Here is a 27856-nt window from a genome sequence, read left to right as displayed (position 1 = left end):
TCCCCATGTTTCCATGGATTCGTTGCTAATTTGTGTGGACCAAACGCTCTGCGGTAAATATTAAAATGTAATTGATCTCACTGTGGATACATTCACGTTCAATAGACGTCAGAGTTAAACATCAACAGTAGAATAAAGTATGCCTAGGCGTGGCCACATGTACCCTGACAATTGAATTGAGAATTGAGCCTATACAATGTGTAGCCTAACTGTGTGTTTACATTTGACCTAAATTCTATTGCGTCTGTGGTATAATGGAATGTTGGAAATGAATAAATTAGTAGCCTTTCCACATGTCACATACTGTCCTGTATGTTACACTGTAATTGTCAGAAAAGAATCCAAGTGCTATAGTGGATAAAAAATAAATAAAGAATGTTTAAGAACTTTGAATTTAGGGGAACAGTGGAATGGAAAATTAAATGCCAACATTTTAGGAGCAAAAGAAAAGTAGTTATTTCAGCGGATAGACAAGAGAAGTCACAATAATGCCTGTTTCCCCAGATCATTTCTGTGTAGTCTAGAGAAATAACAGCCAGGTAGAAAATTATTTTGAAATAGAGCCACAACCTGTAGACATGTGAATGTTTTTACAATATATTGTGACAATATATATATATATTTCATATGAATTTCATGTGTACATGCGTATGTACACATGCAAACGTGTGTATGAACAGCAAAGAGGCAGGCTGTGCATGTGAGAATGCAGCAGTGATGGTGGCAATATATGCGTATACACTTTAGGACCCCAGACGTGCCTGCCTGCATGTAACTGAGGCGCCCATCGTACTGCCTGCATCAGCTTTTTGCTCGAACAATGAGTCGGGTTTTTCTCCCGGCAGTTGAAAGGAAGCCTCAATCTAAGACCCCTTGCTTTTGCAATTCCCCAGTTGTCATGGTGACATACCCCCCCAACCCCAACCCCCCTCCTCCGTTTCCATGGTTATAAAAGAGTAGGAAAAGGATTGGTGGGGAGCAGTGACAGTAGGAATAATGGGAAGCAAAACAAATAGCGAAACAGAGGGGGAAAGAGAGAGTGTTAGAATGTTAATTTAGAGTCTGAGAAAAAGAGGAGAGAGAGAGTAGAACAGGGAGTGAGAAATAAAGAGGTAGAGAGAAAGATTGACTCACTACAATGGGAGGATGAGGAGAGAGAATTGAGAGAGAAAGCGGGGGTTGTTGGGGATGAGGGAGAGAGTGCGTGAAATTGGACAAGGTTAAAAAAAGAAGAGGGGCAGGTCGGGGTGGAGAAAGGACTTCTGAAATGAGACAGGGGTGTCAAAGGATGGAGCGGGCAGGAAATCATCACAGCGCAAAATGAATATCTGGAGTGTAAGAATGTGAGACTGCGATGGAAATAGTTAAATAACGCAAGATAGAGAGACAGGAGGAAGAGGCTATCTTGATAAAAAAGATTGGAAAATATATTAAATAAGTTAGGGAGACAATGAAGTGAGGAAAACAGAAAAGAAGATTAAAAAACAATCTTCCATGAGAGAGAGAGAGAGAGTGTGTGTGTGTGTGTGTGTGTGTGTGTGTGTGTGTGTGTGTGTGTGTGTGTGTGTGTGTGTGTGTGTGTGTGTGTGTGTGTGTGTGTGTGTGTGTGTGTGTGTGTGAGTGAGTGAACCGTCACATACTGTACAATACTTAAATATCACTATCATTATCTGAAGTCACATTCCAGAGTAATTATCAATAGATCCAGTCCACATGACGTTAGAGTTACTTACTGTCAATAATGCCCTCTTTATACCAGAGTGAATGGAAATCTGTTTATTTGAAGTCATATGCTAGAGTAATTTTCAACAGATCTACTGCAAATGACACGCCGTGTTACTATCTGTATTTATTCATATAAGTTGGCCAACTGGCTCTGTAAAATCACTTGGTGCATACTTTGGGTATAGCAAACATTCAAGTGAGAACCAAAGGGAACGAGAAAATCACGAATATGAATAGGCTGAAGTTTTGGAGACAAAGACATCTCAGACCATATGGTAACGTAACTATTGTTAAATCCTTCATTTCAGCTCAAATGATGTACTTGGCAATTGTGAGTGATGTGCCCCATAGAGGGATAGAATTAATAGATAAGTTATGATTTGAGCTTATGAGACCAGGGTTATTAAAAAGTTAGACATTGTATCTCGCATATAAGCAGTCAGTGGTGCACAGTATCGAAGTACATTTACTCGAGTACTGTACTTAAGTAATTGTTTTGAGTATCTGTACTTGAGTATTTGTATTTTTGGATACTTGACGATGATTTTCACTCCATTACACTTCAAAGACAAATATTGTGCTTTCACTGCATTACTAGGAAGGGAAAAAGTAAAACCTTGGCTAACCTTTGGGAATTGGGACCAAGTTTCTGCCCTCTTGTCTCAATTGAAAGTAATTTACAGCGAAATTGCCAAATATCATATTGGGTCTTAACTCTTAACACACCTCATACTGGAAGATGTAGTGCAGATCTTATTACTAACAGCAATAGCAACGATGTCCATCTTTGAAACTTAGATGAGATTCAAGGATGACCACCAAAGGTTTTAAAAAGGCAGACAGGATGTCTGTTTTTCTTTCAGAGTTACATTTTCTGGCTGATGAGGCTGGAAGTAAAGAAATGTGGGCAGGTGTTTGGTGAGGTTGGAGGTAATGAAACCTGGGTGGTTGTTGAATTGCAGCGCTCAACTTATAGTTTTATTTTGTCATTATAAAGAGCCCCCCCCCTCTTTGTATATGTATTTTCTTTCTTTGTGTATTGTGTATACTGTAAATGTACTTACTGTATGTGTATATGTGTATGCACTGAATGTGCAGTATATGTCCATGTATATACCTATATTGTTTTGATGTATTCTCTACCCTTTTTAAAAATGGTGTTTTGTAATGTCATTTAGAAAATAAAAAAAGTTAAAGAAATCTGTATTCATTTAATTCACCTACCAGAGTTATTGACAGCACATTTGTAGGTAACATACTGTTAAAGTGTGTTGTTCTTGGTAAAGTTAGAGTTTAGATATTCTCAACATGTTTCACACCTAGGGCCTGAATATTGCCATGGTAATAAAGTCAAGCTGAATATAAAACAACACTTCTGTTAAAGTTATTTGTCTGCAAAGCTGTCAGAACATCTTGCAACACATTGTTCTGGGTTGTTGTGACAACCTAGTGGAGAAACGGTGCCCTACTACAGGTTTAACCACTTCCAATCTGGCATCCCTATTATGTCACTATAGCTGAAACATTTCAAGAACGTTTCCAAAAACGTAAAACTTTTTTTTACAAATAGTTTTTTTTTTTTTACCTCATAGCGTAATTGCCTAAGTCATATTTTTAAGGTTTTCAGAAAATTTGAAATCACTATCTGCCTAAAGTCATCTAGTTGGCTTTGGCAATCATGAGAACAAATACTCAGAGTCATTTTGCCTATTGTAAGTCATATTAGTCTGCTTTTTTTATCTGCCTAACTCTCCTAACACTGCTGATTCACCCTGTCCTATTGCCTATGTCTTTATTAAAAGAGTAATTTCTGCCTAAATAATTTCTTCAAAAAGTTGACTTAACATGACTTAGGCAGAAAGTGTTTTTGGAATGTAGCATTCTGATAGGCTGAGGACATAGGCAATAAGGCACAATGAAGCAACAGTGTTAGGAGAGTAGAGTTTAGGCAGCAATGTCAATTTGGCCAAAGAATTATGCTATGAGGCTAAAAAAATGCTCAATAAAAAAAAAATACATCTACAAGCTCACAACGTGAAAGATGTGTTGTGAGCTTGTAGACTTTTGAAAAAGTTCATACAGTAAGTGGTTAGAATGATAATCTCACTCTGTGAAAACACAGCTCGCTTTGTTTATCAGCTGATTTTTGGGAACCAAAGGCATTTATCTCATGACAGCTACACATAATTTTTACGATACTGCTACTTTATTCAGACAGGAAAGTTGGCATAGGGAGGAGGGATGCTTCCAGATGGGAACCGTTTCTAACGCATAATGTTGTGTCAGTACATTTTGGCCCAGCTGGTTAATGGTTAACCAGTCGGGCCAAAACGTCACACCTTTTAAATTTGTGTTGAGACTGTAAATGGTTTGCCTGGCCTTACTATAATGGCTGTAGATACTGAAATAAAATTGCAGTAGTGACCTGTAATTTTGAGTCAAGTAATCTATGAATGTATACAAGCTACAATTTTTTACTTGTCTGAATTTTGGGATTGGGATCTTAATCAAAGACACACACTGTATTTATACACAACAGAGTTAATCAGTTTCCCTATTTTGGAAATACCATTATAGGTAAAGAATTTCAAAATGATAAACAGTAGCTAAAATAACAGAACTGCAAGCTCACAAGGCGTCGCATCGTGATGCATTGTGAGCTTGTAGATCGGTACTGTATATAGTGTATAGAGCTTAGTTGGTTAACTGAGTCTGCTGCTCCCGTAAACATTTTAGTCCAGTAAGCTTTAATTAAGTGAGAGATGACTTTAGGGTGATATTCAGCAATAATGCTCCCAGTCAGAAACAGTGAACAACCTTGGATAACAAAGTGAGACACGGGTTCTTGTACGGACAGAGATATTCCTGTTATCAGCAACAACAACAATGCAAGGCCAACTTCTCAGACACTGTTGCCCGTCAGAGTTAACAAAACATCATCTGTGTCTCGATGCCTACACACAGTAGTGATAATTTAGCTCAGAGAGTGTACAAATGGAACCAATTAGACCCTTGTAGAATGGATGGGTAGCCAGTGAAGCCATGATGTAAACAAACTGTGTCACAAATACAAGTCTGTCCACCAGTAGCCACATGTCTTGTGTCCTTTCGCAAGACACTGACACTTCATTGTACATCAGCCTAGTTATGATTTTCAGTTAAATGTCTAAAATGTAGATACATGATTAGTATTAACCTTTATTCAAGTGTCAAAGCAGCAACTGCAATAGCGTGAAGCATGGGATAGTTACAGGCAAGAGTAGAATGATAAAAATAACTGTAGAATGAAGATAAAATAAAATAAATAGATTTAGAGACTCTAGAGAGTTGTAGGGTGGCCGTCTTTGAACCTCGGCTCCTCTTGGCTGTGCATCGAAGTGTCCTTGAGCAAGGCACGAAACCCCTAACTGCTCCCAATGAGCAGTTTGTTGTCTTGCATGGTTTCCACTGTCAGCATGTGAACGTGAGCTACAAATTAAAGAGCTCTGAACGGTCAGAAAGACTAGAAAATTGCTTTATAAATGCATGTATCCTGTTGATGTGTTGAAGCTGCTTGGCTCACAGGCAGCCCATATTCACTCTGCCCCCCCCACACACACACACACACACACACACACACACACCATAGATAGACAGTGACAGGAGAAATATGACTCATGACTGTTTACAGCATGTTTCATCACGCACACGCACACACACACTATCCCGCTATATAGCAGAAGGAAGAGAAGGAGAGTCGACTCAAATTGCTTTAAAGATAGAAGGGCGGTGAACGTTTCATCGGTCATTCAGTGCCTCTCTTTCCTTGAGTTCATGCAGTTTGCTGTAGTGTCCTTTCTCCACCGCTAGGTGGGGTTGTAACGGTTCCAGACAGACACCCGCTCTCCTTTTTTTTCAGATACAGTAGTATAGATTTGCTTTGGGGATAGATATTCAACAACATACATACAGTATGCAACATATGGTTGTTTTCTCTTTATTACAGCATATCATGGTAATTGTTATGTGCTGTGTGTTTAGTGTTATATACAATATTGAATAATGACATATCAGTCATGAGCCATTCCACTGTCCCCTGGTGTGTACATCAGTACACTAGGACTAGGGGACAGTGAATGGTATGATTTTGGCACATTGAGTCATAACCAATTCTCTCTCTACTCGTTCTCTTCAACATGACTCTTCTCTTCTCTTCTCTTCTCTTCTCTTCTCTTCTCTTCTCTTCTCTTCTCTTCTCTTCTCTTCTCTTCTCTTCTCTTCTCTTCTCTTCTCTTCTCTTCTCTTCTCTTCTCTTCTCTTCTCTCGTTCTCTCATCCCACATCTCCTCTCTGCATTTATGCTGTTTATTGGTGGCAGTACCATCGAATAGTGTCTTTGAGTATATATGTGTGTGTGTGTGTGTGTGTGTGTGTGTGTGTGTGTGTGTGTGTGTGTGTGTGTGTGTGTGTGTGTGTGTGTGTGTGTGTGTGTGTGTGTGTGTGTGTGTGTGTGTGGGTGAGACAGGGGCAGTGAATGAACAACAATATCCTCTGGCCTGGTTTGCTCTGCATTCCCTCTGTGCGTGTGTGTGTGCGTGCGTGTGTTGGAACTTGAGAGACATATTTTGGATCCCTGGGGTGTTCAGCTGTTTGTATTTTTACCAGTGACTAGATAATGTGATGTGTGTTTGCACTGTAATGGAGGACAAGGCAGTAGGGCGGTGCACTTTAGTGTGATGGGAAAAACGGTGGGATGTGCAGTGTAGCAAACCTGACAAAATACAAAAATGCAGAACCATTTAACCATTAACTGACAAGAATTGTAATAGATTAATACTGTAGGTTAACAATATATTTATTATTCTATTTTCATTGTAAAGTCTGGCTTCTATTTGCTAAACGTTGATTTAATTTATGGGTCACAGCAGATTAGAAATTCTTACATCGCAAACATGCATTTTCATATCAATTTATGATGAATTCATTGTTGAGATGAACGATTATGAAATTGGCCTATTTGTGGAGTATTTCTGCCTTATGGATGGAGAGAGCCAGAAGGGATGGGAGAGATGGAGAGTAGGTTGTATGCGCGCGCACGCACACACACACACACACACACACACACACACACACACACACACACACACACACACACACACACACACACACACACACACACACACACACACACACACACACACACACACGCGCGTCTTTGCATGCACATTTGCACGCACACACATACATCCAGAGGGAGATCGTGTTCCATTGTTGCCTCCTCTTGTCTTGCCTAACTTATACTTAACCATATGACGGTATCGCACACCAGAAATATCAGATCTACAAGCTACGAGCTTGTAGATCTGTTATTTTCGGCATACAAGACGTTGTACCGCAAAGTATAAATAAGGCTAGGACACCTTGCCTGCACTACAGTGCGTCTCTGGAGAAGGAGGCTGCTTCTTCTGCCCAGTCTACAGACAGGAGAGGAGACAGACAGACAGACGCCTGTCTGTCCCCCCCGTGTCCCCTATCTCCTTACCTCTCCTCTGTCTCCCTCTGGGATTATACAACACAGAAAACCTCTCAAAGACAAACTGATCGCTTTGTGACCAAAAGGCATTTTGTTTCCAGAGTGTGGCGTTCAGCTCTGAAAGAGTCAACAATGACAAATGTGACATTTTATAATGAGTGCCGTTTACAGTCTGTTGTATGCTTACAGGTTAGAGTCCTCCCTTCGGTTCTGTCTGAGATAATAGACTGTAGCACAGCAAACCACACTGTGCACAAGCTCAAATATTTCCTTTTGGCAGAAGGAGTGCTGTATGGGTTGCGAGGTGATGGATCGGTTTCCTGTACACAAAGCTCAGTTTGGGAAAGAGTCTGTTGTGGTGTCATGACTGTTGGTTTATTTATTTCAATTATGGTGGGTGCATTTTGCATCATTTCAGTTATGGTCAGGGTGTGTGTACATTTTGCATCAAGCAGGTGTTCTGGATTAGGCTTGCAAAATTGCGTTTGCTTAATAAGAAATGTAGTGTATGCCAGGCTGGTTCCTGGAATATATTGATGTTGTTGTTTAGATCGTTGGAAAGTGCAGGAGTTATAGATACAATGGGAACCATAGTGGAGAATGTGCTGGAGGCAGGAGTTAAACCATACCACAGACAACCTGGCTCTGAAAGTTTATATGTTTGAATGTTGGCTGCCCTAAGGACTGAGCTCAATTGAGTGCTAGCCTACTGACATAGTGATGAGGTGCTAGCTGTGTAAAAACTATTAACACCTACTGTATTTAACACAATTGAACCTCCATCCATAAACCTTTTATTGACAATATGTTTGTCCAATGAGGCATTTGACCTAATGAAGACTGATTAATATTGGCTTGAAATCTTGACAACAGGGCCATGAATGGACTTTCCTAGTGCACTGCATGGATGATGTTACTATCATCTCCTGGCAGGATGATACCAGAGATGATACCAGTTTGCAGGGCAGGAGACTCCTGTCCTGCAAACTGAACCAAATGGACTAATCAGTGTACAAAATCGACAAGTTCCTTCAATACCTACACAGTTTCAGTGTGAATGAGTTGGACACTGTGTTGTTGTTGTCACCCCAGTGTCTCAAAGTTTAGTCTATGTCTGCATGGATCAAACCAAGAGATGATTCACCTCTGAACCATTTCAATAGCACTGCTTTTTGTTATGTCTTTTAGACATCATGATGATCACGTTGATTCTGAGTATCCATTGATGTTTGTGCCCTTTGCTAGATAATAGATTTATAGGCAGATTTCTCCTGCATAAAATTGGCTACCTGTTTTATGCAGGCGTTTTGGTTTTGTTGAATAAACCCACATTGCAACATGGCTAACTTTTGTGACAAGATGTTCCCTTTTAAACTTCCACCCAGGGCAGGCAACAGGGCTTTAGAAATGAGTCCTGTAAGACATTCAGATCAAATGATGCACTTGTCCCTGCAGTGTTCCTTAAATTGTTGATTATTTAAAATGGGTCATTTACTTTCTTTAGTTTTTACGTTTTAAAGAAGAATACTTCAACACATTTTCTGTATTGGCATACAGGCGTGTATTCACTCAAACACTGCATTATTCAAGTATCCCACCTGTCAGGTAGTTATTTTCTTTCGCCTGTAGATGGCAGGCTTTTCCTATACTTGGAACATGTCCCAGTAAAGCGTCCAGCAGAAGTCCACATCCACCAAGGCACCAACTCTGGTCAAAGCGGCTTACAGAAGATTTATGACAACGTGTGTAGGGTAGGTAGGCCAGGCCATATAACTCTATGGTGACCACCAGGACCGGAGTACCACCAAGGGGCGCTCCAGCACTGTTTTACCTACAGCGACCCGCGGCAGCCATGTATTGACCCGCCACACACAGTATGCATTTTTCCTCTGGCGGAGGTTTGTGGCGTGGCCCTGGTCTACAGAGGGATGGATGACAGCCACTGCAGGAAGAATAGAGAAACCTGAGCGCAAGTGGGAGAGAGAGAGAGAGAGAGGGAAGGCAGAGGCAACCACGCCAAGCCGCCTATAGCCGCGAATAGAAGCGGCCATTACGCCTGGGATAAACCTGGGAAGTTAAGTATGCTCGCTGCTGCTCGGCCGGCTTCCATCATCAGATTCCATAGACGCCGACAAAAGGGTGGGATCGCCGGGGAGGGATAGGAAGCTCTTCCAGCGTCCGTGTGGAGGAACCGGGGAGAGCCCACCTCCCCCTTGCGGAGACACTGCTCATATCTCACACATAAAGCAGCAGCAGCAGCAGCAGTCAGTCGCCGGGTGGAAGGAGGAGGCTCCTGGATGTACTGAGAGAAGAACAGCAGCGCTGGACGATGTGTTCCCGCACACACACACACACACACACCGCAATAATAATGGATAGATAGCGTTTATTGAACCTTTTATCGAAGTAGACATTTATCCTCCTACATTCGCATAATTAAGTTACACGGTAGGACGACGCGAGGCTTTAGTTTAGTCTTTTTTTTTTGGCTCGAAATATTTTTCTTTTTTTAAACCTAGCCACTTAACAAGCCAACTGCTTATAACGTGACTAATATTATGCGTCAATGGTAAACCACTGAATAGCGACTGGGAGAGTCGTTGAATAACGTTCCACCGGGGAGACGCCGTGGCTTCTTTAAACGCAAAGCGGGTTTGACAGCTGCGTTGTGGCGAGGAGGAGGACTGGAGGCTCTCCTAGTCCTGGATTTACTGCGGTACCCCTCGCTGCTCCACAGCCGGGTTAGCAGCGACCATGGCCGGATTCATACCGGGTCTGCTGCCCACTAACCACTCTCAGGAGAAGGAGTTCGCCCAAGCTTATGAAGACGTCTTGGAACGATATAAAGGTAAAGAATAAGGGGGGGTTAGAAAAAAGAGGAGAGCAATGAAACCTTGCCGGGGCAGCGTGTGTGTTAGCCCTGAAACATGACTGTCATTCCATGACAGTCATGGTGCCAGTTGCCCCTGGGTTTTCGCGGATTTCTTTTTGTTTAGATTGCCAACTCTCACATGTACATAAACGTTCAGATTTCAAATATAAAGTGCTTACCACAGAGCCACGGATGTTACCTCGCGATGCGGACCACATTAAGCACCCTTATCTCCCGTATTGTTCAATAAAAAGCATTTTAATCCGATCGCCGGCCATTTTCTCCAAATGTTCTCCGATACTTTCAACCATGCGACACCTAATGGTTGGGAGGTGTATTGCACTCTGATACATTAAAAAAAAAAAAAAACCTGAAAAAAGGAAATGGCCGGCGACGGGCTTAAAATGCTTTTTATTGAACAATACGGGAGATACGGGTACTTAATGTGGTCCGCATCGCGAGGTAACATCCGTGGCTCTGTGGTAAGCACTTTATATTTGAAATTTGAACGTTTATGTACATGTGAGAGTTGGCAATCTAAACAAAAAGAAATCCGCGAAAACCCAGGGGCAACTGGCACCATGACGCTTGTGTATACAAGCGTCATGTGAACCATGGCTACGTGTGTGTGTGTGTGTGTGTGTGTGTGTGTGTGTGTGTGCCGAGTTGATCCTCTACCACGGTCTGTCATAATCTGGATTGTTACATTGTTTACGTTTTGGCTACATACTAGGCTAGGCTCTCCTTTGCTACACTGCTACAATGTATCAGTGTGGCCGGTGCCCCCAATCTGTGCTGCATTGAGTCGATGCGAACGGCTGCTTTTCTCAACTCCAATCTTTGTTATTCTCTCTGTCTCTCTGTCTGTCTGTCTCTCTGTCTCTGTCTGTCTCTCTCTCTCTCTCTCTCTCTCTCTCTCTCTCTCTCTCTCTCTCTCTCTCTCTCTCTCTCTCTCTCTCTCTCTCTCTCTCTCTCTCTCTCTCTCTCTCTCTCTCTCTCACACACACACACACACACACACACACACACACACACACACACACACACACACACACACACACACACACACACACACACACACACACACACACACACACACGTCAAAGGAAGCAGTCTTTATTAAGTCCCCTGCATGCCAACGTCAGGGAATTTTCCCCACATGGCCCCAGCCAGCCTTTGCTGTGTGTGTCCCATAAACAACCAGAAAGCTGCTTTGTGTACGTACAGCCGGTTGAAGCCGCGTTTGTAATTGATCAGTTTTTAAACTCCTTGGGCAGAAAGAAAAAACTGCTCAGACAGACACAGCAGTCCTTGTTGAGCTACTGCTGCAGATACCGCTCTCTCTCACCCACTTAATCTTTATATCGTTGCCCCTACCACCTACACAACAGTGTCATCAATAGACTTGCAGTTTTATAATCCCATTGACAGAGGCGCTTTAAAGATGAATGCCTCTACTGAAATTGACCACGGTGTGATGGGGAGGGGATGTGTGTGTGTGTGTGTGTGTGTGTGTGTGTGTGTGTGTGTGTGTGTGTGTGTGTGTGGAGGAGGGGTGGATGCCTGGTAGGAGACAGCCAATAGACACTGGTCACATCTGTGATGCTGGAGCTGATGAAAAGAGGAGGCTTTTAATTATTGATTATTGGTAATGAAACTAGACTCTTTGTGGTTTGGGAGGTAGTGTGTAGTTGTGCGTGCACGGGTGTGTGTCTTTAGGGTAATTTCTAAAGCACCCTTTAGAGACTGACATTGGACGGATGTACTGACAAGTGAGTTTGAAGAAATAAGACTGACAGATCAGTGGAGTGACTGAGTGAGAATGAGAGAGAGAGACATTGGGGTGTGAGTACTAGGTGCATCTAATTAGCTCTTATGTCATCCTTCTAATACAACTTAAGTTATCTGAACACCACAGAGGAGAAAACTCCATCGAGAAATCAGCCTAATGACAACCTGCAGCATCTCTCTGCTATGGCAACAGAAATAATACCTAGCTATTGTGAGCCACATGCCCCGGAATTATCCTTGGCAACTTGATGAAAGAGAAAAGTTCATGGTTACATACAAAGCTGACGCTTAAGCTGTATGTGTGCAGTATGAGTTGAACTGTGTGGGTTGTATGCCATACATCTTGTGCCGAATCCAACAACACAGGGTTCCAGTTCCACCAGGCCTCAAGTCAATTCAAGGCTACTGTCACAGAAAAGTAAGCCGAAATTTGATTTAGTGTATGTAACAATATGCAAAAATAACATACTCCAAACAATAGGTCACTCGCATCAAAGACTTGAGAATCTTTGGCACCCACATTTTGAGCCAGATTTATGTTTTGGAGACACCTTGTTTTGGAGGCACTTTGTATTGACAAGTCTGGCTTAGTTTATGTCTGAATAAATATAGAGCTGTGTAGAATGCTGGTGTTGAGATAAAATATAGTCCATTAATGAATATGAGTATTTGACAAAGCAGCTATTCCCCCTCCCCTCTTTCTCTGTTGCGCTCTCTGTCTCTTTTCTGTGCCAACAGTGTTGCTTTACTTTGAAAAATAAAGTAAGGCACCTTCACCACAGGCTTCACAAGGAGATGCATTAATAAATGGCCAGTCCAGTAGTATGCAAGACTTTGGATTGTTATCTGTCCAATAATTGATTTATGCAAAATAAAACATGGAGAGATAAGGTTTCTGCCCGACAGCAACGATATACGAAATAAACAGAAGAGCGTTTGTCTCTCAGAGGCAGAGAACTCATCCAGAATCAGTGAACACACGTCATCATGTCACATCCATTCCTCACAGGCAGACTCAGGTACTCAGGTACTGTACTCAAGTACGATTTTGACTCAAGTAGTATTTTCAACGACACGTTGTGAGCTTGTAGATCTGTTATTTTCAAAGGATTTTTAAAACATTTTACACATTTGAAAACTTGTGAACTTACTTTAGAGTGTTCCGACAATAGGGTATCGATACTTTTACTTAAGTAAAACATGCGAGTACTTCTTCCATCACTGGTTGACACCTGCATAACCACCTGTCCTAGAGTCACAATCACTGCATTTGCCGAGTACAATAATCACCCATCCAACAGGTTAGATCCCCACAACAAACAATGCATTTGTCAACGGCCATTTGTCAACTTGTCAAATGCACCATAATGAGCATAATGAACACTTGGAGCCAGACGCTCATTTATTGCAAGTTCCTCCTGATAAGATCCGTCATGTAAATGTCTTGCTGGCTGGCGTTCGAGCAGCAACAAATCAACCATTTGCACAGTAAAATTAGCACAGATGCATTCAGTACATCACACCATGATTACAGTTACAAAACTCTCAGAGATGTGCAGTACAGACTGCAGAGCGACCCCCTTCCCAATAGTAGTCACTGGTGCGTAGTAATGGTGATGCTGAATAATAATGCCTGATTTATACATGGCGATGTGACTTGTCGAGCACTGAAAATAGCAGATCTACAAGCTCACAGTGATAAGGCAACTTCCGGCTTATTGTAGATTGGCTATTTTGGGTGCATGACACCAGAGCACAAGTAAGATTAAATCATCCTTTAAGTTGTGACGGCTGTGTTCAAATGGTTTTGACTGGAACTGACACTGGAACAGTTGAGTCATGCACTGAGGCATGTCTGAGGTTCCCGGTTCTGTCTACGTACTGTAACTGCAGGGGAAAACCACAATTATTGGTTTCAGGGTCACGTTACCCTAAAACAAAAAAGTCTTCCAAAGGAACAGTTTGGACGGCAGACCAAGACAGGGAAAAAAAATCTGTTCAAATCCGTTCAGCCAAGTACTCATGCAATATATTATTTACCAACATTTTACCAACCATATAATTTAGATCCAAACAGCCAAATAGGTCAATGATTTATTTGCAGTTCTGTTCACCCACAAATACAGTATCAGAATTCTTCTAAAATGAACGTGTATGTTTATCATTTCTTATTTGTTTCTTATATTTCAGTTGTTAATGTTACTTCCTATATAAATGGACACATAGGTAAAATATATTTACATTTAAGTGCCATAGTATGACAATAGATTTAGTAATCTGCCTGAATTGTAACCGAGACGTGCGTATTTTGATTTAAATTCCGCTACAACAGTTTACAATATCTTCATTGTTATTTGTTTAAGCAGTTGAAGGATAATACCAGTAATATGGCATGACCTCATAACCTACAACTCTTTTTGAAAATAAATGTTTTGTATAGCCTAGTGCTGTGTGCATTCTGCCAGATTGCCACTTGCCGGGTGGCCTGAGGCCCACAGCTTATGGAGCTCTGCATTCTGTTTTCTATCAACACAACGCACAGTGTAACCGTATAGGACATGTCATGTATAGGTTCACATTAACCCATTCAATCTGGGAATGCATCCGTGTCATTTTAGATTTTAGCTATAGTATAGCGCATATTGGATGGCTATTAAAAAATTGCAGACCTACAAGCTCATAGCGCTGCATCGAGTGCCGCGCTATGAGCTTGTAGTCTGCTATTTTTGTAAAAATCGTAAAAATGTGTGCAAATCTTTGGGGGAAAAAAAAAAAAAAAAAAAAAAAAAAATATATATATATATATATATATATATATATATATATATATATAATATATATATATATATATATATATATATATATATATATATATCTATATATATATATATATATATATATATATATCTATACAAATATATATATATATATATATATATATATATATATATATATATATATATATATATATATATATATATATATATATATATATATATATATGGTAAAGAAATCTAAAAATGACACAGATTTGTTCCCGGATTGAATGGGTTAAGGCCCAGAGCCTCAATGGGAGTCCCTCTGCCGTGTGTCTCTGCAGTGTACTGTACGGCCTTTGAAAGCAGCGAGCCGCTATTGTACGCCAGTCGTCCAGTGCATGATATCGGGTTCGCTCTTTCTTTTCCTGCCCTTTTGTTTTCCTTCACTGCACCCCCCCCCATACACAAACTCTCTTTCCGTACACTCTCTTCCCTTCCTTTCTCTGTGTGTACTTGAATCAATGCATCATTGAAGTTGCTGTTAAGTTGACCCCATGGCATGCTGTTGTGTGTCTATGTTTCTTCTGTTTATGTGTCACTTGTTGTAGAATTTCTGCTGAAGAATGGAGTGAGAAATGTGAACTTGAGGTCGTGCCCGTGGCATCACCTGACTGAAACAGGAGAGGGGACATTCAGTAGGACTTAAATCATTCAGTAGGGGTGTGTGCGTGTACGTGCATATATGTCTAATATGTGTGTGTTTTGTGTGTACAGTATGTGTGCGGGTAACAATGGCAGGATATCGGCAATGGTGGCTGGGCTTGCATGTGGAAAAACATGTGGACATGAGGCGCACACACACCCACACACACACACACACGCATTCAGGGGACTGCCAGATTGACTGTCAGATAATTCAAATTAAGCACCAGGCAACATTACGCAATGTACGTAATGTACTTTGCATTCATCAAGTAATGGTAGAACTAAATTGTCAACACCATTGTGGATCCAAGCATCTCTGCTGTTTTGTTTCTATAGTAATGGCCCTTAACACAAGCCCAAGCATTATTAGCCATTACATAAGCCTAAGGGGAGCTTAATTGAAACATGCAATCTATACAGAGATAGGCTTTGGAAGAGACAAATGTAGGCCAAGGACCCAGGGAGGGAAAGACGGCAGACAAAGAACAATGCAGAGTTTACTAACTTCAAGGACACGATGAACACCTTCTAGTCTATAAGTGAAGTGAGTCTATAAAAGTGACTCAAACATGCTTAATATAAGTATGCGAATGCATGGCCCGGATCCCTGTGAGTGTAATGAACCCAGCAACCCACATTGAGTTGCTGTAACTTTGAAACTTCAGCTATATTGCTATATTGTGAAAGATAAGAGCATAAAAGAGCTCAAATTGAAGAAGACAACTTCATCCTGTTATTACCTACTATAGAATGCATCTTCCTATTGTCATTCTGACCTTAGGTAGAGGACTGTATGAAGGCCTAGTCCTTTCCTATGTCTAACTGATGCCAGATCAGTCCTCAGGCCAAGGCCATGTGAGACTGTGAATGTGTATGTTAGAAATCCAAACACACATACACACACACACAGGCCAATAACCGTACACTACAGAAGGGGACAGATCGTCAGGAAGGTGTGGAGAGGTGGGAAATGCTGACGGACATCCCATTTTTTTTATGGAACACAGGAAGTAGCAAGCTGAGTGAGGCTAGCTCTTCCTGTCAAATCTGTTGCGTGTGTTTGCCTGCCTCTTCGGTGCTTTACACGGAAGCCTACAGAACCCCAGTGTTTTTCCACGGCCTCCTCCCATTAAAGTAGTAGCCCACTTAAATAAAAGGCTCAATTTTACACTAGCCTCCTCCTAAATATTGTTATTGGTGACCAAGCGGTCTAAGTCCCTGAGCGAGATACACCGTTGGAGCGAGATATATGCAGCCATAATGAGGGAGAGACAGAGACGAGAGAGAACGGGAGATTCTCTACTACAAAGAAGTAGAGAATGAGATGGAGAGAGAAATATAGAAGAGAGCGAAATATGTGTAAAACAAAGATGGATGGATAGAGATGCAGACAGGCCAGCCATTGGCTACTGTTAGTTCTAGAGTTGGATCATTACAGCTGGATTTTTCCACGTGGCCTAGTTTCCCCCTCTAACTCTCTCTCTTTCTCTCTGTCTCTCTCTCTCCTCCCTTCGCATGGTAGACCACTGCCCGCAAGAACACTTCCTCTCAGTCATACAGTATCCTCTCTCAATCTCTCTCTCTCTCTCTCTTTCTTTCATAGATCTATACCGTTTTCATTCCCATTGAGTTTGTCACTGGAGGCACACGTCTTCGTACCCCAAAAATGACATGAGTCCAAAAATCTTTTGTCTGAGTGAATAAATAAAGTGAAATTCATCAGTCAATAGTAGTTTGTAAATATAGTTGCTTCAATTCTAAAATGGGTCAGTAGTATTTGGTAAAGGCGAAGGTCTGACTTTCACTGGCAAATATTTCAGTCCAAAATTAATGAGCTTGATGTTAGTAGTAGTTGTCTCATAGGATATGTGGCTGTTGCCCCATCTTTAGAATAATTGTCTCTTTGTCCTTCTCTGTCCCTCTGTCCTCTAACATCCTTATTCCTCCTCTGAATATAGATTTTTCTATCATCTTCTCCGTCCTATCACCCTCGCCTTTTCTTTTCACTCCCACCATTCATTCTCTGTAACTTTCTCTCTCCATCCCTCGCCCTCCCTGTTTTTCCTTCCCTCTTTCCCGCCGTGAGTTACTGTACTTCCTGTTTAGCCCCATTCTCCAGCAATGTGTGTGCCGGAGGGAAAACTGATCGCAGTCAGTGCTACATCTCTATCCAGTATAGCAGGCGTGACCAAACGATGACTGAGATGTGAAGTCCTGCACAGCCGCTCCTCGTGTGGCCAGTGGTTGCAGTAGTTGTGTTGCTGTAGAATAGACCATCCAGGATCCTGTTAATATCCTGTTAACATTCTGTTTGTGGATGTCCACCATCGGCAAACGTGAGCTGATAAAAAAAATGGAAAATGTTAAAACGGGAGGACAGTGGGTGGGACAGAAGGGTAAAATATGGGAGAATCCCTGGGAAAAAAAGGAGGGTCGACTGGTATGGCTTGACACCAGGTCTGCTCACTCCCTTCCAGTAGTAGGACTCTGGAAAGGAGCCCCTGCCAAGTGCCTAAAGTGTAAATGTGAAAAGCTAGTAGGAAAACCAAATGCTCACAGATGTACAGAGTGATGAGGGGAACAGCTGTTAGCTCTGGGGTCCACTGGGATGCCTGCTCACCCACAGAAAGAGACCCTAGGCATCTCACACACACACACACACACACACACACACACACACACACACACACACACACACACACACACACACACACACACACACACACACACACACACACACACACACACACACACACACACACACACACACACACACACACACACACACACACACACACACACACACACACACACACAAACACACACACACACACCCTTCTCATCCTTTCATTTTCCTCTGCAGTGTTCTTGCATAACCAGTCCCCAGCTGATTCTTAGTCCAATAATCAATAGGCTCCACAGTGTGGTGAGTGTGTGTGTGTGTGTGTGTGTGTGTGTGTGCGCGCGACTGCGTGTGTGTGCATGCATTTGTGTGTGAGATTCATATGAGTGTGAATGATAGAGCAAGTGGGAGGCGCTGCGTGTGAAATGCCCAAATGAGTGGGGCGTTAATACCGACTTTCTGTTTGAAATACTGCCTCCTCTCCTCTCCTCCTCTCCTCTCAGCAGTACACAGGCAACGTATTCATGCTGTTGTTGACTGAAGCCAGACTGTAACAGAGAAGGCTCTCTTGGCTGACCCACATCTCTGTAACATTGACAGGATGTTTCCTCAACGTTGGGTCAGTTCTCTCTGATGGTTCTAGAGCTCACCGGAGTCATTTGAGTTCTGCGGCCTCTGTTAGGGGGTCCCACAATGCAAAACACAAAAAGCAAGTTGCAGGCAATCCGTTAGTGTATGTATGTGTTGGTGTACATCTATTCACTTGGTGGGGAAAAATCGGGTCAGCATCATTTCTTTAAAACTGTGTGTGTGTGTGTGTGCTCCAAGGCGCTTGGAGTCTTGCCTTGATCGAATCAATAAGGAGGCTCCATGAGGACACAGAAAGACATATTGCTCTGACCTCTCACACACACCACGAAGGCTAACTACAGTATGCTTTAGCACAGCTAATGGGGATCGTAGCAAATAAACAAAACACACGCACCCACTCCAGGGATATCTGGTGTGTGTGTGTGTGTGTGTGTGTGTGTGTGTGTGTGTGTGTGTGTGTGTGTGTGTGTGTGAAATGCAGCAGACCTGTCAGGATGAAGGTAGATGGGTGGAGTGAACAGCATAGTGGGAGGTGAGAGGAAGAGATGGATATAGTAGAGGTTAGAGAAGGAGGGAAGTAAAGAGAGGACCGCTTAATAAATTAATCATGGTGTCTATTCTAGAAGCCCTATAGGGGACAGTATCTCTCTCACACACACCACACACACACACACACACACACACACACACACACACACACACACAACACACACACACACACACACACACACACACACACACACACAACACACACACGGCACACACACAGACAGACACAAAAGCGGTTGGTGATGCTAGCTACACTGTCTGCACTTTTTCTCTCTTTCTTGCTCATTCTCTGTCTCTCTCTCTCCCTCGTCATCCCTGATTCAATTCCCTGTTTTTATTTTTGTCACCTTCACACAATGAAGAGATTGAGGTGTTGAAGGTAGAGTCTAGCAGTGAGGTGCATGGTGGGAAGAGTTATGAAATGAATTAAATTATCCTCATTGTTGCCTTGTACTGTGAGGCTAAGGCTAGGCTGCTAATCTACTGTACAGTCTCTCTTTCAGGAGAGATGTTAGTCTCTCTTTTGTTTATCTCTCCCCACAATCTATCTGCTGTCTTTCGGTTTCTCCTGCTTTCATTCTCTCTTTTTAGGATGAGAATCATTACTGATAATCCTCTCTTCCTTTCCTCTTCCCTTCCTCTCACTCCCTCGCTGTCACCATTCACCAACCCCCCCCCCCCCCCCCCCCCCCACGTTCTTCCTTTCATTACTGTCATCCTGTCATCCCGACACGCTATCCATCCGTCTCTCCTCACGGGATGAAATGCTGAGAGATTGGACCTTGTGGAGGTGATGGAAGAGGGAAATGTGTGGTTAAGAGAGAGAGAGAGAGAGACAGAGAGAGAATGAGATGGTGGGAGAGACAACAGACAGAGTTCTTGTTGGACAGTTGTCTGTCAACCATAAATATTTGTTTCTTTAGGTGAAGACGCCGGTCACTCCGTTTTTAGTTTTCTGAAAATGTTGAGAGACATTTGGGATTGAGCACAGTGGAGAAGATGCTTGGGAGATTGTCTATATTCTTTTCATATTCATGTATTTGCATGTAGGTGAGATATAATGTTACCGGGCTACATGCAAATACTGCTGACAAGAATCAGAGGAGACCTTGAACACATTGGATTCCCAGAGCAGCAAATGTTGACTGTTCCTGATAGGATGGCATATCAGAGTGGTAAAAAAAAACAATAACACGTTCAGTCAAAGTCAGTGGCTTGTGGGAAGTGGCCTCGTTTATTTGTGCCTAACTGTGTGAGCCTGAGCCATCAGTATCTTCATAGATACTGAAGACCTGTGGTTCTCAACCTTTTTCAGGCCACAACCCCCCAAAATAATCATATTTTTGAACTGGGGACCCCCCCAACCCTGACAAGCACTTGGAATTGTAGGAGTTGAGGCATTACGTTTTGTTTGACTGTAATGGTATTTTTTCTTATCTTTCTTTTCTCTTTTTTTAGGTATTAAAAAGGTCTTGAAATACCTTAAATTGTCACTTCACTGTCATCTGGGGACCCCGCCCAAAATCATGTGGGATGGGACGGGACCCCCAGGTTGAGAACTAAGTGCTGTGTAGACAGCTATGTGTGCACATTATGGAACTAAATCCTCTAAGATGAAAGACTGTGCTAAGTGGCTGTGAGAGGGGCTGGCTGGCTGACTCTGACCTGTGATTGAGAGATGGGTAGAGAGAGAGAGAGATGGAGAGAGCGAGAGAGAGAGAGAGAGGCACAGTCAGTCATAGAGAGAGTGGAGAGGAAAGAAAGAGGCAGGGCTGACTTTTAATATGCTCCAGTTCCTCAGTCTGTCCCTGCTGACTGCACAGTGCAGCACTACGACACACACACACACTATTGTAGCATGTAGGCTAAACACAGAATAAAATGTATGAATACACGTGTGCATATTATGCAACACTCTTGCATAGAAATGTAGGTCTGGGTGTGTGAGGTGAACATAAGGTAACGTAGCAGTATAACTGTCCTGACCTCCACACACACACACACACGCACACACAAACTACTATCACTTACTATCACTCTCTCTGTCTCTCTTTCATGCACATGGATGCGTGTCTGCTGTAGTGTACACATGAACATTCATGTACCACTGAACGAACAAGAAATTAGTTCGGCCCTCCACTTCAAGCAGCCCCCTTCACGCGTGCATGTGTGCTACGCATGCCTGAGTGTGTATATTATGCTAATTGCTCTGTCCATTCCACTCTCCACATCCCATATTGGCCCCCTACAACACTACTCTTTCCCTAGTATGAGTGTATGCTGTCTGTGATCCATAAGCCGTGTGTGTGTGTGTGTGTGCGGTACGTGTGTGTGTGTGTGGTACGTGTGTGTGTGTGTGTGTGTGTGTGTGTGTGGTACGTGTGTGGCAGCGTGAGGGTTTGCCATTCAAATTGAGCCTGTGTGGTTAATCTGGGCTATCCTGACGGGACGTCACACACAGACAGCCCCCCAGCAGGGGACAAACTCTAATCCCATTCATCCACTTTACTATGCCAACAGCATAGAATGGAACCAGAACACCCCCGCCGTCCCGTCACAGTGGTACGTCCCGCTTCACTCGCGGCCTTCCCCTGCCTGATGCAGAGCCAAGACCGTACCATTGTTCTCCTTTCCAGTTGGGACGGGTGGTGTTTTCCTGCAGCTCCTCTTATGTAATGTAGCATTGGTGCGTAACTGCATACCGTGCAGTAGAGTAGCAGTCATTCAAGTGCTGCTTGGGTTGCAGAATGTGGGACTGATTGTCTTACAAGTGAATACAATATGTTTATTTCACAGACTTCAGGAGGATGTGCCTGGAAAAAAAGCCATTCCCAGCTCACGTTGTCAGCCTTTTATCCCCGTGGTTTGTGCTCTCTCTGAAAACGGAACATTTTTTACTTGGCTCAGGTATTTGGCGTGCACGTGGTCGGTGTGGCATCGGCTTCTCATCAAGCCGATGCCACGGTCAACACAGCTCAATATTGTGCTTGTGTGCACTTGCAGTCATTTACACACACCTGCTGAAATGCTGTTAGTTCAGCCGCAAATGCTGCCTACAGTCCAGGGTGAATCAGGGTTTTATGTTCCATTTATTTATTTATTTATTTATTTATTTAGTGGTGTTCTTTAATAATCCTTTCAGTTCCTGCACTGTCATCTTCTCAGAGTCTTCAACAATGAGCTCCATTTCTCCATCCTCCTGATGTCTTAAAAGGATGATCACATGACATTTGTTACAGCCAGCTTAAGGCAACATTGTATTTAATTCAGCATGGATAAGAAAGTCAGATGGTATTATGTAATCCAGCCCTTCTCTTTGAAATCCTATCTTTATTATTTCTTTCTTATTTCAGTACGCTGCTGTGTATTGTGTCTTAATTGAGGAACACTACTGTAAGTCGTATCAGAAGGATAGAATCTACCAGTGTTCTTGGCATTACAAAGGTGGTATTATAATTGTTTGCACATGTCCTCACTAACATTGTACATTCTGCAGCAAAAGAAAGAAAAATGGCATTGTCCCAGGTGTAGCAGGAATTTAAATGTTAAGACCGTGATCCAAATCTCTTTATTCACCGAGTACCAGAGAAGTACAGTAACCTATGTTGGTCACTGTGGTGTTAGCAGGACCTTGTATGAAGATTCTTTGACTTTTTTACCCTTTAATCTGTCCTTCATGAAGCCGTCATCATAAGATTATTATGACATACTTCTCATCTTCACTGACTCCCTCCGTCTCTCCCTCACCCTCATTCCCGCTGCCCAGCGGCGCGTCAAGATGTGGTTGAGAGATGACACCCACTCTCTCCTCAGTCTTTTTCTTCCTCTCTTGTCACAGCAAGCTAATCGGACTACATGTATACTGTCTCTTTCAACCCATTTTCCCCCTTACCTTTCCCTCACACCCTCATCCTCTCCCTAGTGTTTCTCACAGTCAAATCCTGTGTTAATTTAACTCATGTAAGAGTAAAAATGGAACCAAATAATTTGGTTACATCCATCAGAGCTACATCGAGGGATTTACTGGTTAGACTTTCTCTTTACTCTTTACTTACCCCTCCCCCCCTCTCCCTCTCCACTAGATCAGTAGTCCATGCAGGTGTTAATCTGTGCAAAACCGGCTGCTTCTATTAACAGGCCTAGTCCTAATTGAGAAACTCTAAAATTACTGTGTGTGTGTGTTGTACATGTCTACTATTATGTAAGTGTGAATACATTGGTCTCTATTGTAAATATGACGTTGGATTTTCAGGGCCCTAAACGATCTCTGTAAAACATTGTTTTACTGGGATTATTGGGTTATAGGTCTCTAATATTAGTAATTGAACAAATGAATTGGAATGAATTTCAATGAAATATAACTATATTTACGAATATACACACACATACACACACAAGTTACACACAAGGACAAAGACAGGGATCAAACAATCTCTAACGATTCACATTTTCCCTACCTCTTCTCTGATAGTTTCCCATAAAGGAACATTATGTACTTTGCTATTCATATCCAGTGTAGGGATCAGATCACATCAGTGTATTGATTCTATTCAGTGTTGTACATCCTCCCATTTATACCCCACATAGTCATTTTGAAGTCGTCTCCCTGGCTTTAGGGCTGTGACAGAGTCAATAGGCTTTGTGTACTCAGAGGAGATGCAGGCCTGTAGGCTCTGACACATGCTGTTTCATCAGTGGCACGCGTGCATGACTATGTGAGCATGCATATTACATTCGGATAATGCATTAAATAAAATGTGTGCGTTTGGAGAAATTGTACTAATTTCTCTTAACGAAAATAAATTAAATTATGATAGGGTGGGATAGGATAACGCTTTATTAATCCCCCGGGGTCGGGGGGGAGGGGGGGGGGGATTCAAGGCATCATAGGAGATAAGAGTGAAAGTAAATGGTGAATAAACAATGAATACAGTAATAAATACAAAACTAAAACATACAACAATAAATGGATACGGTAATGTCCTACTCACCCACAGGCACGCACATACTCGCTCGCCAGCGCATGCACGCAGCAACAATAGGCACACACACACACACACACACCGTTTGGTCTGTTTGTTTGCACACATTCCACAAATGGTTTAGAATGACGGCAGATGGAGTCGAATAGAATAGTTCACGATATGAAAACAGGAAATGGAATGGAGACGAATGGACTGTCTGGCATACAATAAATAGAAGGATTATGAAAAATAAAGTAACCCCATGTGGTCAGGACAGTGTGGTTCCATTTTTATACTCGCAACAAGAGTTAAATTAACACTGAGGATTTTATTGTGTTGATTTAGGGTATTGGCCAGTGCTGCTGGCCAATACCCTACTGTCTGTGTGCTGATGTCTGAAGAGCAATTATCTAGGAAATGTTAGCAAGAAGATGTAGGCTGACTCCACTGACTGCACACGCATAGAGATCGATGGAGGCATGCTCACACACACACACACACACACACAGACACAGACACACAGACACACAGACAGACACACAGACACACAGACAGACAGACAGACAGACAGACAGACAGACAGACAGACAGACAGACACACAGACACACAGACACACACACAGACAGACAGACAGACAGACAGACAGACAGGTGTTTGTGTGTGTGTGTGTGTGTTTGTTTAGAAAGCAATATAGCAGCACATGTGTTAATTTGTTGACTGACATGGTTGAAAGATAGATAGAGGTGGGGTGGCACATGTTAGCATGCATACAGTGTCTCTCTCTCACACACACACACACACACACACACACACACACACACACACACGTCTGCCTGTGTCCTGCCTGCATTCTAATGATTTGACTGTGCACTTATCCTTGAATACAAACAACCTTGCCCTTGGATATCTAGACACTGTACTTCATATATTGTGTGTGTGTGTGTGTGTGTGTGTGTGTGTGTGTGTGTGTGAAAGAGAAAGCTGGCATGTCCCATTCTGTGCTCCATCTGCCAGGGGTCATTGGCCTGTTAATCACCAGGCTTTGCCCGCACAGAGCTGGTGGCAGAGCTGCGTGTGCTGGACTGGATGCCCTCTCTGTGCCCAGCAGTCTGCCTCACAGTGTACACACATGATCTTCAGGCTTCTTCACTCAAAACAGAAAAGAAAATCACATTCATAAATGAATATCCTGCTTTTTATAAAACTGTCCACTTGGCGTTCTTGTTCTTGGTTTTCTGTCTCTCCTGAGTCCTTACGAATTTGTTCTTGCTCTTTTTTGTGTTTGTTGTTTTGTTTTTGTTGTTGTTGCCAACTTCTTGTGTTATCCACTTAAGCCATATATATGTTGTACGACAAATAGGAGAAATAGTCAATCTACAAGCTCACAGTGTGCCATGATGTGATGCTTTGTGAGCGTAGGCTGGTCAATTTTATTTTAATTTTAACTTTTGACATTTTTTGAAATGTTTGGAACATTTTTGCCTGTATAAAATGCCCAAAATAGGGACACCAGGTTGACAGTGGTTAAGTATGGGGTGACCTGATAGCTGAGTGGTTCGGGAGGGATGATGAAGAGTGGTACACACTGGTGGGGTGGGGGATGGGTGTCGCTCTCGCTCCCGGGGTTCCCTGGCCGTCTGTCACCCCTCTTTTCATAATCCCCCCTTTCCCTCCCTCCGTCTAGTCTAGCACCTTAATCTGACATTCCCTCGCTCTGCCTCTTCTCCTGTTCAATCCAAGTGTTTTAATCAGACAATAAAATGCCAGGAAGCTGGGGGATGCAGAGATCGAGAGAGAGAGAGAGAGAGAGAGAGAGGGGCGGTGGATGGAGGGCAGAGGAGTGATGGTAGTGATGAGGGGAGGGGAGGCAAAATGAGTGGGGGAATGTGACGAAGGGGAAGGAGAGAACGTGGAAGATGTAGAGATAGAGACGGGAGACATACTGTAGAGTAGATGGACAGATAGACAAAGGGAGAACAGCAGACAGAAGGATGAGAGATGTAGGAGGAGGGGGTAATATTAAAGTTATTTGATGGTGACTCTCCCCCTGTGGAGGCAGGTCTGGTCAATCTGCTCCCCAGTCTAGCTTCAGAGTGCTTTTAGGTTGTGTGTGTGTGTGTGTGTGTGTGTGTGTGTGTGTGCGCGCGTGTGCGTGTGTGCGCGTATGTGTGTTTTGGAGCTTGACTAACCACTTTCTAAAATGGTTTCTATCTTGTTTTTCATGTTTTAAGAACGAGTGTGTGTTATCCAAACCCCACATTTCCTTACACGTGTGCTTCTTAGTATGCACCCAAATATTTAGGCTAGGTGTGTCTGTATCTTTTCTGAGTAACCGGCAGGAGAACTGGTCCGTGTGTGTGTGTGTGTGTGTGTGTGTGTGTGTGTGTCTGTGCGCGTGTGGGTGTGGTATGCCAGGCCCTTCCAGTCAGGATGAGTGATGTGCTTCCGCTAATGGTTTTCAGATGTGTGTCTGATAAGAAAACAGATAAAAATGAGATTCGCCACCAGATGATGTCAAAATTTGATACGAAGAAATAGTTAGGAAGCTCAAGTTAGTTCTATACTGGTAATGTGGTTTTGTGAATATGTGTGTATGTCCCTCTGTTCAGGCAATGCTTTCCTGACTGAAGACAGTATTGTGTGTGTGTGTGTGTGTGTGCGTGCTACTGTAGGCCTCAGTCAGTAAGCAGTGACACAGCAGAAAAGGGCGAGAGCACTGGGCTGGAGAACATTCCTGAAATTGCAGACAGAGACAGAACAGGGAGGAGAGACGGAAAAGGAGAAGAGATAGAGAGAGAGAGAACGGGGAGAGTGAGAGGCAGAGAGGGAGGAGAGACTGAGAGGGAGTGTGAGAGAAAAGGAGAGAGAGGGAACAGGGAGGAGAGAAAGCAGGAGCCATGTTTTCTTCTACTGTTCTTAAAGAGCCAGCATCCCTTTCTAGAGTGAGAAGAACAGATGTACACACACACACACACACACACACACACACACACACACACACACACACACACACACACACACACACACACACACACACACACACACACACACACACACACACACACACACACACACACACACACACACACACACACACACACACACACACACACACACACACACACACACACAGAGAGAGAGAGACAGTTTGCTGGCAGACAGAGGAACATATCACCATACACACCCATCCACCTCATTTATAAAGCATTACATCCACAGCCAGGCTCGTCCCAGAGCTCTGTTGTCTGTTTCTCATTAAATGTCTCAGACTCTCCTGGCGTACTGGACCTCTGCTCATGGATCTGTCTAAAATCTGCCCAAATAATGCCCATGTTAAACACATGTGTCTGCCCAGTACTGCTGCACTGATGTCCTAGTTAAGTACTGAATGATACAGCTTGACACTGGCAGCCAAGCATGCACTCTGGCATTACAGACACAGAGAAACATCTGTTTTCTCCTGATTCATAGCAACCTCCTAATGTATTGAGTGTAGGTGACAAATGTAACTTATGCAGTGATGTGCTATTCTACATATTAGGGAGCAACGCATTCCGCAAAGACAAAGGTTACATGGAGCTGATGCGTGGAGTGTTTTGAGTCCGATTCTGGCATTCTAGAACGAATATCTGACCACTGATGTATGTTAGTAGTGAAACTAGAAATATTGACAGGTTTATTATGTACCGCACAGACTGCTGAAGCCCCCCCCCCCCACCCCCCCCAGTAAAGCCCTTGGGGAGCACCTGCAGGTCTAACAGTAGA

General features: G+C 42.9%; 1 protein-coding gene across 10 annotated transcripts in view; it reads left to right on the top strand.

Annotated features, from left to right (window-relative positions):
• macf1a (microtubule actin crosslinking factor 1a) overlaps window positions 1–27856 on the top strand; it is a 290975-nt gene that overhangs the window by 18574 nt on the left and 244545 nt on the right. Inside the window, exon 1 of one of the 10 annotated variants that reach the window (XM_084080021.1) lies at window positions 9371–10084. The exons of the other annotated variants lie outside the window; for them this stretch is intronic. Within the exon in view, the coding sequence (XP_083936147.1) occupies window positions 9991–10084 (94 nt within the window). The 5' untranslated portion in view covers window positions 9371–9990. Of the gene's footprint in view, window positions 1–9370; window positions 10085–27856 lie in introns of those variants that run through there. 10 annotated transcript variants of the gene reach the window in all.

The sequence above is a fragment of the Gymnoscopelus microlampas genome (assembly GCF_963454915.1).
Source record: "Gymnoscopelus microlampas genome assembly, chromosome: 15".
NCBI lineage: Eukaryota > Metazoa > Chordata > Actinopteri > Myctophiformes > Myctophidae > Gymnoscopelus > Gymnoscopelus microlampas.
This window is presented reverse-complemented; position numbering and strand designations above follow the sequence as displayed.